This window comes from Alnus glutinosa, chromosome 1 (genome assembly GCF_958979055.1).
Source record: "Alnus glutinosa chromosome 1, dhAlnGlut1.1, whole genome shotgun sequence".
NCBI lineage: Eukaryota > Viridiplantae > Streptophyta > Magnoliopsida > Fagales > Betulaceae > Alnus > Alnus glutinosa.
Genome location: NC_084886.1, coordinates 5,520,507 through 5,532,810, shown reverse-complemented (window position 1 = coordinate 5,532,810; position 12,304 = coordinate 5,520,507). Strand labels below are relative to the sequence as shown.

General features: G+C 33.3%; 1 protein-coding gene across 1 annotated transcript; it reads left to right on the top strand.

Annotated features, from left to right (window-relative positions):
- The first annotated feature begins 5,392 nt into the window (after positions 1-5,392).
- On the top strand, positions 5,393-6,202 carry LOC133858446 (uncharacterized). Its single transcript, XM_062293915.1, has one exon. It carries the CDS (start codon positions 5,454-5,456, stop codon positions 6,045-6,047), a length of 594 nt encoding a protein of 197 aa, XP_062149899.1. The 5' UTR covers positions 5,393-5,453; the 3' UTR covers positions 6,048-6,202.
- The last annotated feature ends 6,102 nt before the right edge of the window (positions 6,203-12,304 follow it).

Below are 12,304 nucleotides of genomic sequence, written 5' to 3'. Positions count from 1 at the left end.
TTTGATGAAGGACAAATTGCCTCGTTTGTAGCTCGTCCGAATGAATTATTTTTGAAAAGATCCACAAAAGCTCGTCTGTAACATCATCTATAGAGCGTACATATGAGCTAAACTTTTGAAGATTCACAAAGATGCTCGTCGGGCAATCTCTACTGCAAAGCATACGTACAAGAGCATAGTTTTAGAAGAGCTCCAGAGTTGCTAATCTGGAATCTCGTCCGCAACTTGTACGGACATGTCACACAAGTAAACTTAATTAGTCTCGTACGAACGAGGGAATGGCTCGTTCATACGCTGCCTTATTTTTTAAAAGAACACCGTTTTCCCAGTTTGATTATGACTTGGTTTCTGAAGTTTATTTAAGAGACTTTCTATGCACGATTTTTTATGGATTTCTAAGCCTAAAATTCAATGTGCTAAGAGAGAGCTTTTGTTCTTAGAAATATCAAGATTTATCTCTCTTAAAGTTTGTTATTTTTAAACCATGAAAACTAACTATTTGTCAATCATTGAAGTTGATCGGAGTTTTAACGAATTTAATGAAATCAAATAGAATAATTGTTCAAAAGTTCTGAGGGGACTACTACAGTAGAACTCAAATGGGTCACTTGTCTTTTGCAACAGATGGTCAACTTCAAAGATTTTGTGAGTGTGAACTTCTTGTAATTCTTATTATTTTATAGTGAATTGATTTTTGGGTTGGCTACTTTAGAGTATTTTTTGTCTTTGCATTGAGTTCAAAAATTTTTCACTTCGTCACCAAATTCTTGTGTTGATTGTTATATTGCTTTCATTATATTATGTAAATGTTTGTGTATGTGGTTCCTCAATTTTAAATTTCTCGTTATATTGACATACACCTATTCAACCCACATTCTAAGTATTATTTAGAAGTCTGGTTTATATTTTCACCCATCGTATATGATATAACTCTGGAAATCAGTGAGAAATGTAAATCTAATTAACCCGGCACAGAATCTGGAAGGCAAGGGTTATAGATTTTACAGATCGTAGTAGATGCAACGTACAACTAGTGCATATGATAAGCAAAGACCCTATAGCTAGCTAGTTATCTTTATATGAACATCTATTAATCAAAGTTGACGCCAACGAAAAGAAGATCAATCATGTTAAACTGCGGCGCCCTAATTAATTATCTTTTATTTTAATTAATAATATTATTTACGGGATCATGTGATGATGGTTTAAATAAGAGAATATTTGGCCTTTTGATGACAGTTTAATTTGGACGCCAACGTATATTCTCAATTTAAAATTGTGTAGTGGCAAATTAACTATTTTTAGTGAAGATTAGCTGGTTATGTGGCCACGTGCACTGTGTCTGTCTTAGTACTTCAAGTTAAACACCTATAATTAATTGGATTAGGTAATTGGATTATGATATTTACCCAAATAATTAACAGAATTCCCAGCATATATACATGTTTGCTATTATTGCATGTGACCATAAAACCATGTCAACATGTGACAGGCAGTAAGATAAACACTAATGTACGTATTATTGCATTATATAATTCTCGATATATATAAACAAGTTGCACTGTAACATGAGTGTGGGTTGTGTGTGTTAGATTTATTTAATAAATAAATAAATAAAATTATTTATTTATTTCGAATAATTATGAAATTTATTTTATTTAATTAAGGATTTGGGGGTTACAAAAGAGATCGATTTAAAGATTTGATGGTTACAAAAGAGATTTTAAATATGTTATTTAAAGTTTTTTGTGGTTACAGATATGCTATACATTAAGGAGTCAAGTTAGGTTTGGTGGTTACAAATTTGTGGCCATTAATTCAATGGTCGAAAATCACTATAAATATGACTTTTATGTCATGCTAAAAACACAACCATGTAGTTTCTTTCTTACCGTCTCCTACAAATTTCTTTGGAAAAAGTCTACGTAACCTTTAAATTACCATCTAATTAACAATGTCCTCCCCTCTCCCAAGTTATCAAAAAATGTTCTCTCCAAAGCCTCAGCAAAAAAGACAAAAATAACCTTAGAATTTTTTCAGTAAAAAAAAAAAACCCTATAAATTATAAAAAAATAAATTTTTAAGTTTTAAGTTTTAAGTTTTTTGAAAGAAAAAAACGATCGAAAATTATTATTTATAAAACGATTTTTTTATTTAAAATAAAAATAAAAATTATAATTTTCCTTTTAATTTTTAAATTTGTTCACCCTTGGTTTTTACAAATTTCTTTTTCTTTTTTTAAGTTTTAAGTTCTTTTTCCAATTTTATGTATTTTTATTTTATTTTATTAAGGTATTTTCGTTATTAGGGAACATTGACAATTTTTTATAGTTTGGAGAAACATTGTCAATTGAGTCATTGACAATTTCTTTTGTACAATTCTCTATAAGGGTGTTTCTTGTTATTATAGGGAAAGTGTTATATTCAGAGTAGGTACGTAGCATTTTGGACTTCATTGTATCATGGAGACTATTTTGTCATATACCCTTAGAGCTAGCGCACTAGTCTTGAAAGGGGACTAAATACGTACGTTCTAAAGATATCGTCGTTATGATCGAGCGTTTAAGTCTTAATTTTATTTTGCCTTTCATATTTTCTCTATATTTCTATATATATTTCCAACAGTGTACAACCGTATCGCTACCACAAAATTCTGATACGTATCTTTTGAGTGTTTGGTTAATTAAGTCGAATGAATCTTTTGTTTGTGGACAACCGGAAAAGCAGTATAGCTAGCGTGCGCATTAATTCATCAACGAGAGGCCACCGGCCAGTCTATTAAGGTTCTTCTTTTCCTTCTCAAATGATATGATCCAATCATTTCTGACCAGTTGTTTTCTTCACAGGGCCGGGGTTTCTTATACGATCTGCTAAATTAAGCATTTGAAACCAAATTCTTAAGTCTACAACCTAACTTGCTTAGCTGTACAAATTGCCCGTTGAGTCATGAGTTTGAACCCAAAATCTTACGCCTAAGGTCAACCTCTTATATCTTGAAGAGAAAGCATCACCTTATATATATATATGCTTCTCTACCTACTCAGACGATATCATTTCTTGCTTTATAAGTTTAGACTAAGGAACTTTATATTCATGGTTAAACGTACCATGATTAATAAATAAACAGTATCCATTTCTTTTGAAATCGAGAGAATCCTATTTCATTTGAAAATGTCTCCTCTACTGTTTCAAATTTTCCAATGTCTCCCTAATTTATCATTGAGATTGCAATGTTCTCGTTCCGCAATTCAAAATGACAAAAATACCTTGTATAATATTTTTTGAAGAAAAAATAAAAATAAAAGAAGCTAAAAGTGATATTTTTGTTATTTTGAGTGAGAAGGGAGACATTGCAACCACCATTAACATATTGATGAGACATTACAAAAATTAAAACATTGATTAATTAACATTACAAATAACGAGGTAGTTAAAGACTATAAATATATATATATATATATATATATATATATATTTTCAAGTTGCATATGAAGCCGGTTTGGCCTCGGTCTTTGAAAATTAAAGCCGCTATACCCCTCATACATGGTTGAGTTTGATTGTTTTTTTTTTGAGAAAGTACATGTAACCCTCTCAAATTACTACCCAACTATTAATTTGTCAATGTCCCCCAAAACTACCAAAAAATGTGAGTGTCGCCCCCCACCCCACCCTAAAGACTAACAAAAAGACAAAAATAACGACATTAAAAGTTTTTCAATAAGACAGAAATGTTATTGTAAGTTCAATAAAAAAAAAAAAAAAAAAAAAAAAAAAAAAAAAAAAAACTATAAAAAGTTAGAAGGAAAATTGAAAAAAAATGAACAAATGAAAATTTTTAAAAATAATATAAAAACGATTTTTTTTTTTAAAAAAAAAATAGTGTATATATATATATATATAAGAACAAAATTAAAAACAAAAAAAAAAAATGAAAAACCGGTTTTTAAATATATTTTTCTTTATATATACATATATATAGTTTTTTTTTATAATAATAAGATTTTTTTTTTTTTTTTTTAATTTTATGAAGGAGGAGAATATTAACAATTTTTGGTAGTTTAAGGGGGACATTGACACAATTAATAATTTGAAAAAGATATTGACAATGAGAATGTAGTTTGAGGGAATATATATACTTTCACCTTTTTATTTTTTAAGAAACAACCGACAATCTGATGAACTTGACCAACTAGAACCAACCCGAAGGATTTAGCTAGGTGCCTAGGATGCTGTTTTCCCAGGTTCATGCAATAGTTTGGTTTAAGAATTTCAAACATCCATCACCATCCGGTTGGTTTGATTGAATTTATTCCAATTCGATGAACTTGGATCAAGTTGCCATATTATATATGTTTTATTTTGTTTAATGTATTTTTTTTGTCTTATCCAATTTTAGTACACTTTCTACAACTTGTACCGCCCCCACACCCGAATTATTTTTTAGTTTGATGTATTCGGGATATGGAACACTTCGTTTTCATAATATTGTTTGACATATGGAGTTCATTTTCAATAATGATTTCAATATGTGCGTGGGTTTTTTCTTATGTTTGGGGCCTAAATATGCAAATCATTTAGTTAATAATAAACTTAAATAATTGAATGAAGGTCCAAATCATTGCTAATTCCATTGAAGATGGATGGTTCGAATCAGCGTTATAATTCAGGCCCAAATAAAAACAACCCAACTCTATTCAAACCCATAAAGCAAGGGCGGAGCGGGGGCATTTGATCTCCTCGCCCCTCATTCAATTTGGAAGATTAACATTTTGATTTTTTAATTAATATTTAATATTTAGTTATATTTTTAATATATATTTTTTTTAACTTTATCTTTTAGTCTTGAAAATAATGATGAATTGGGTTGAAAATTTCTGCAAAACCATGAATAGGACAGACAATTTTTTATACTACTCACAAATTTGACACGAACTCAATCAGAAATTAGCAGATTAAAACTGACAGATTTAACCTGTTTAATTAAATAGATTAATTATAATTGAATTATATAATTTTATACACAGATTTTAATACGATTCAAACCTGTCACTCTTACCCATAGAAACTCCATAAAATAAAAAAAATAAAAAATAAATAAAAAAAAATAAAAAAAATTGCTCTTTGCATTTTCGAATTAAACGGCTGGCTTTTAGTTAACAACAGAACATTGTAATGAAGTTCTGGTTAAAGCTCCTTTTCAGCCCAAAAAGGTTTGGGCCTTAGTGTCTACCATTCTGGATTCTGCTGAGACTCCAACCACATGAGCCCCTGGTGAGATTTGAGCTCGCCACGTGGCAAAATGTTGCCCAGTAAAGGCATAGCTAATAGCTTCCATAGTGGCCCCCACCTTCCCTCTCCAGCCAATAGAAACACAGAAAACTGAATATAGCACTCTTTCAGCTACCGACCACGCTACCACTCTCCTTCTCCTCCTCTTCCAACGGATAACCCCAATGGCCGCCTCCACGACCCCAAGTCTCTCACCCACCACCGCAACCACCGGCACCACCACCTCTCAGACGCACCAATCCCTCCACTTCTTCTCCAAACTGCCCATCCCTGGCTTCGCTTCCAAAAACCACAGACCAATAACCAAGCTCCACGTCTCCTCCCCAACCAACAAGCCCACCATCCCCGCCTCCACCTCCAAAAGGCCCAGCGAAGAGACCATATTCTTCGACGGTGGAGCCCACTACGGTGATCTTCTAGCCAACCTTCTTCTGGGTTTCACTCTGTTTTGGCTACCCTTGACTTTGGCAGCGGTTTCAAGGGCCTTCACTTTGAGGTACAGGTTCACCAACCTGCGGGTGACAGTTATTTCTGGATTGACGGGTCAGGATAGGAGTGATTTTTCGTACAATGTGATCAAGGACGTCCAGGTAGTGCCACGTTTCATCGGTGAGTGGGGCGACATTGTCATCACTCTGAAGGACGGTACCAAGGTGGACCTTAGGAGCGTGCCCAAGTTCAGAGAGATTGCCAAGTACTGCCTCGCCATGGCCGAGAAGCCTGCGGTTTCGAAGGACAGAGAGCCTAAAGGGTTTTAGAGAGTTTTGGTTTGGTTTAATTTAGTGAGCCCCTTTTCTTTTCAGGTATGTAAATTTTGTGGTTAACATAGCAATCTGCCTATTATGAAATTAAATAATTGGTGGGAATTTCTTTTATGATGATTATAATTAATTTATATGGCTTTTTTTAATTATATACTTCGGATTTTTTAGTGTGGAAATCATTTTCTGGATAAGTTGGAATTGGATTGGTTTATAATCAAGTATATTAAATTCATGCATGTGCTTCTCTCTCTGGCGAATGAAAATGACGACCTCTTGCATCATTTATTTAACGTTAATTTTGAATAAGAATGACCGAACCAAGAAGAATTTTTGGTAATATATATAGACAGTACTAATTAGAAGTCGCTGCAAACTAAATAAGAGCATTTTCATCCTGCTAGTCAAAATAACTAAGTTAAGATATTATAGTGGGACCAAAATAAACAATATCCGGCTCAATAAAATGCTGAAACATTTGGTGATGCTCTAATTTTTAAGTGTTGACAATCTAGACTCTAGGGCATCTTTTGGATCCACACCACATCGAGAAATCATGGAGAACTATATGTACTAATGGTGATTTTGAGAAGGTTTATCTAGCTGATTATGAAGCTTTGAATATAGTGGGCAAGGGTAATGATCGAATCAGGTATCTCTAGCTGATTATGAAGCTTTGAATATAGTGGGCAAGGGTAATGATGGAATCAGATTGCCAAATTGATCGAGTTATTACAAAGAAGAACATGATGACAAGAAGGGCTACAAAGCCAGATTGATTGACAAGGTTACTTTTCAACGAAAGGGCCGGAGGTGTTGATTACATTGAGATTTTCTCTCCAAATTGTGAAGCTAAATTACAATCAGATTGGTCTTGAGAATTGTGGCTGCAAAGGACTTGCATCTTGAACACTTAAATATAAAAACTGCTTTACTCCATGGTGATTTGGAGGAGTATAAAAAACAGAGCTTGGATGGTTTGAAACAAGTCCCAATATAATAATTTCTAGAAATTTGTCACCTAAGAATAAATGAAAGGATAATTTTCAATATGGCTACCCCACTTGGGTTCATTTTTTAAAATCAGTATGGTTTCAGAAGCATACTGCAAATGGTTTTATCTTTCTTTTTTTCCATTCAAAACAAGTTATTTTTAATCGCTCTGATCAATTGTTTAATTTTGCCTCCGGGTGCCCATGCATCTCATTATTGTGGACAATTATCTTTTCTATTTCAAATAAAATTGATAATATATAATTTTATGGTCAGAATTTAAATTTGATATATATAATTTGATATAATTTAAATTTTTTTAAAAGACGTGTTAATATTAACTTTATATATATATTATTAAATGTATTAACTTTAAATCAAAAATTATTGAGATAGCCCACTCTCCTGTGTGCGACTCATACTTGACATTTTGGGCTCCCAACAATTGCCCACACTCGGAGGTGGATCAGTTTTATGCCAAATGTCAAACACTTTTGTCTTCTTAAAGTCTTATCGTTCCTTTCTTTTCTTTTTCTTTTTTTATACACCAGAGGACGGTTTTTTTTTTTTTTTTTTTCTTTCTTATATTTTGTAATAATTAATTTACCAGAAAACGAATCTATTATCTTTTATATTCGATATTTATATTTTTTACATTTATACCTCAAACTCTTAATTCTAAACACTAGTAGAACATTATATTATTAAATTAAGATTACAATAGAATGTAGGGTTTGTTGAGATTTGTGTATAAATCTAAAATATAATAAAAGCGGAATAATTGCGGAAGCAAGAGAGAGAAAAGAGACAGAATTTACGTGGTTTGGTTTATGACCTACGTCCACAGAGTAAAATTCAAAGGGTTACATTGTGCTCGTTAACTTAATCGATTGTTTATAATACATATGTCCATATTTATAGTTGAATAAGTCGACTTATACAAGTAAATCTAAATCAACTTATATTAAGAATCACAAATTGAACTAGACTAGAAAATATAAATCAATAATATTATATTCAGCAAGGTTAATTATACTTTGTCCTCCTAAACTATCACTCCATTTGCATTCTTAAATTATGACTCATTGCAACTTGCTCCCCAAAACTACCACTTTGTTATGAGTAGGTTCCCAAATTTGACGACATCTGTCACACGTGAGTGGCACATGACACTGAAGAGCATTGTTTGAAATTACTAAACAAAATAATAATAAAAATTCTAAACAATATTGATATTTAATCTTTGGTTTTCTCTTCTTCATCATCATTTATGTCTCTTTCAAAATGGGTGTGAATTGGATGCAGAGAAGTTGGTGTCCGAACCTCCTTATCGCGGATGCAATGGGGTGGTTGTGGCCCACCCTTATTGTGTTGTGCAACGGATGGCCTTGTTGCGGATGCAAAGGGTATCCGTGTGGCCCACTCCTTGTGTTGTGCAAGGAATGATCATGTGGCCATCTTCTGCGCAACACATTTCTTTCAAAATTAGTATAAAGTTGCAGAGAAGGGGGCAATCATGCTACTACCCCCTTTGGATGTAAGGTGTAGTCGTGCAACCACCCCCTATTATGCGGGAATTCCTTAAAATGATGTGTTTCACATGGGTAATATAGTCATTTCAAGTGAGCTAATTAATTAATAAATTTTAATTTACTTTCTCTGAAATGGGTATTTTGGTGAACTAGTCTTATTTTACATCAAACCAATACGCGTGGGTAATTTTGTCTTTTGACCAAAATGGGGGCATTTTTGAAAAAGTAAACAGGCAAGTGTCACGTGTGAAGCACATGATGCATTTTCTATCTATATTTAACTCTGTCTTCAACTCCTTTACAATCCTACATAACAAAAGAAAAATTATTGTTTATGTTCAATTATATTATAAGTTTAAGAATTCAAACTACAATTGAAAACTATCATTTACCTACAATTGAAGACTGTGACCTAATTACAGTTGAAGACTATCACCTAGATACAGTTAAAGGCTGTAGCCTAGTTACAGTTGAAGTCTATCACCTAATCACAGTTGAAGACTATTACCTAGTTGTAGTTAAAGTTTATTTGTATTATTTAATTCTCTTATAAATATGAGCTTGTTATATTGTAAGTATTTGAACTTTATACTGTGGATGAAGGTCACAGACCCTTTGCGTCTATTTTATTATTCTGCTTTATATTCCGCGATATATTATCTTGCTAAATGAATGAAAAGACAAAAACACCTAAACAAGTATTCAACCCTTTACAATCTAAAAAGGGTAAAAAGGTAGTTATGCAGTGCAAAAGAAAAAAAAAAAGTGTTGAAACCGAACAGCATAATTCATGTTAATTCGGTTGTGAAGTTAGCCTTTGCTCCCAGAAACTTTAAAGAGAAATTCAGGGTTAGGAAATGGTATAGCTTGGGCCCATGCCTGAGGAAATAGATGGGGCCCAAATTAATTGTCGATAAGCAGAGATTAGACGTGACGACGCTCTCCTGGGCCCCTGGCCCATTTACCCACCCAGTGGCTCTTCATTTCTCGTTAGGAATCAGTCCTAATAATAAATTCCAATTCAATTTTAATTAACGTTCAATTAAAATTGAATTGGAAATCCTTCATATTTAGGATACAAAAACAGGGCATCAAGAACTTCAAACAACTACTCATTTATATTGTTGAAGTTTCTTTTCTTCCCTTTTTCTTCCCCCTGATTTATATTTATCTGTGGAAAATATTTTTGCTGGTAAAAGGGGTTTTTTTTGGGGGGGGGGGGGGGGGCAGGGGGGGCTTAATTCCGTGCTTGCTAAAGGTAGTTTAAGAACACCATAATAACATGTGACATATGGGGTTGCGGCCCTGGCTCCATTTAGTTATATATAGCTTCAAAGCCAATGAGAAAAAAGAAAAAAATTAAAGAAAGAGAAAAAAACATTTGCAGTTTGGAGTGGAGAAAAAGTACACTAACATGACGAGCTTTGAACTTTGTTCTGTCATGGACTGGTCCTTGGGGTCCCATGGAGCTTTGTAAGTAAATCATTTACATGACAGAACTTGCATTTCAGTTAGAAACCCTTTAAAAGCTCAATCAAAACCACCTATCTATTTCAATGATTTACATGTATATACATGATATATGTGTATGGAGCGCAGTGGCTTTTACGACATATATATAGAATCTGACAAAAACATGATGAAGTTTCACTGTAAAAGTAAGTACTCCTCGATCATGTCCAATACAGCTAATCTTTCTCATCCTTGTGAGTCCTAGCTAGTACTCCCATACCCTAGCATCTCAAATTGTATTTTCATTCTCCCTCTTGATCCCCATCCTCTTCGACACGTACAGGATGTTTTTGTGTACAATCAAGGGCCTCGAGGAAGGTGTATATATATCCTGCTCATAGAGAGACCTTCCCCGAAGTTTCTGAATAATCCAGAGCTTCGTAACGTGGCATTATTTTACACAAGATGGTGACTCATGTTATAAATCAATTCCAGTTACGTACATAGAATCATGACTAGCAAAATAAAGACACTTTGGAGCCGGTGACAATTCAAGAAGTCGGGTCTCAAAATAAACCAATAAATTAAGTAAAATGAGATAAAAAAAACTGTTGCTAGCTCCTTTTCTTTATTTCCTAGTGGGAGGAACCTTGGACCCTCTTCATCTCAGTACTGCTAATGATGATTAAAGCAAAGATTTTTGGAGATCAAACGGTTGGGATGATAGCCCAGCTGCTTGACTGACATATCCCACGCTTGGTGTTAATCAGTAGTCGTCATTCTTCCTAAGCTACATGCACTGATCAGACTCGGGCAGAGCAAAAGAAAAGGAGAAAAATGGACCAACCCTCAGGTCATGAAAAGGAACTGAGCTGGGGTTACTGGTTCATTGGGTCTTTTGACTATCTTGCTGTAATTCCCTTCTTTTTTTCTGTCATTTATTTATTTGGTTTCCTCAGAAAAAGCAAAATGACAGCGAAGTGTGGCTTTCGGGGGAAGGATCACAAAGAGGAAGAGGTGGTGTCAAGTCACGAGGCAGAGGGGAGGTCTGCATGCCCAGTTAGGTTAGGTGATCAGCTCCTTCTGTTCTGTAAGGTAAGCGCATCTTTATTGAAAGATGCTAAAGAGATAGATCGATAGACCCATTTAGTAATGACAGAATTGAATGTGATACAACCTGAGCTCTCTTTGCCACTTTGCAGGCCTGTCAGCCCCCCCGGCCCCTAAATACCATATATGTAATATGTTAATATATATCAACTTGCTATATATGAATGTAACAGTATGCTCCATCAATATTCTAGAAGTACTTATGGTGAATCCTTAGAACATCTCCATCTCCAGTAGATGTTTTAAATGGCTAAATATAATGATTATGAGCCATTTTGCTCGAATGGTTGAACCATTTTTTTTAATCTTTTTTCTTGCCCTCTCTCTCTCTTTTACATATGGGAAGAGTGTTGCAAAAAATAAATAAAAATAATACTTAAATAAAATAGATAGTAACTAGAATAAAGAATATATTGAAACGTGTATAAGAAAAACAATAGCTAAAATAAAAATTAATATTTATACTTTTCCAGTAATTGTTTTGATTATTACTACCGGAGATGTTGTATCATTGGCAGGCATATATATTATCTAATTAAGCAGTACTATTTATTGGTTGTATATAAATCAATATGATAACTACGTACAGCCCTCAAGAAGAATTTACTAATTAATTAACTGCACTTTCTTAATTTGTTAGTCTGTCTACCCGATACTTCTACACCATTCTATAGCTGTCGAGAAAACCCGATTCATTGTATTGGCGGGAAATTCAATACAATGAATTACTCCTACCTAGCTGCTACTTAATTAATTAATTATTTAGCCTTCAATTCGATCATGTTCGGAGGTGGTTCACAAGCGCCAACACATCACCATGCATCAACCCCAAACCAATGTTTGTTATCCAACAAGAATGTTCATAAACAAAACACAGCCTATATATATATATAACTTAATTAATGAATAGTTCAAAATATTGATTAAATAGTTATTAATTTTTTTTAAAAAAAAATTATCAGCTTAATTAGGCTAACTTTTGAAACAACCACCGATTTCATGTAATTTCGGGTGGAAAGGTAGGATATTTGTAATAATAATAAGTCAAATGTAAAATTTGACCAAACGCCCTTAGAATGACTGTCCTATATATATATGGCTGTATAATTTAGCTACAAAGAAGTTAAGAGTAATGATGAAAATAAAAATAAAACTTTTTAATAAGAG

Excerpts from the sequence above, each read along its gene's own strand:
- LOC133858446 (XM_062293915.1), top strand. The coding sequence starts at position 5,454 with ATGGCCGCCTCCACGACCCCAAGTCTCTCACCCACCACCGCAACCACC.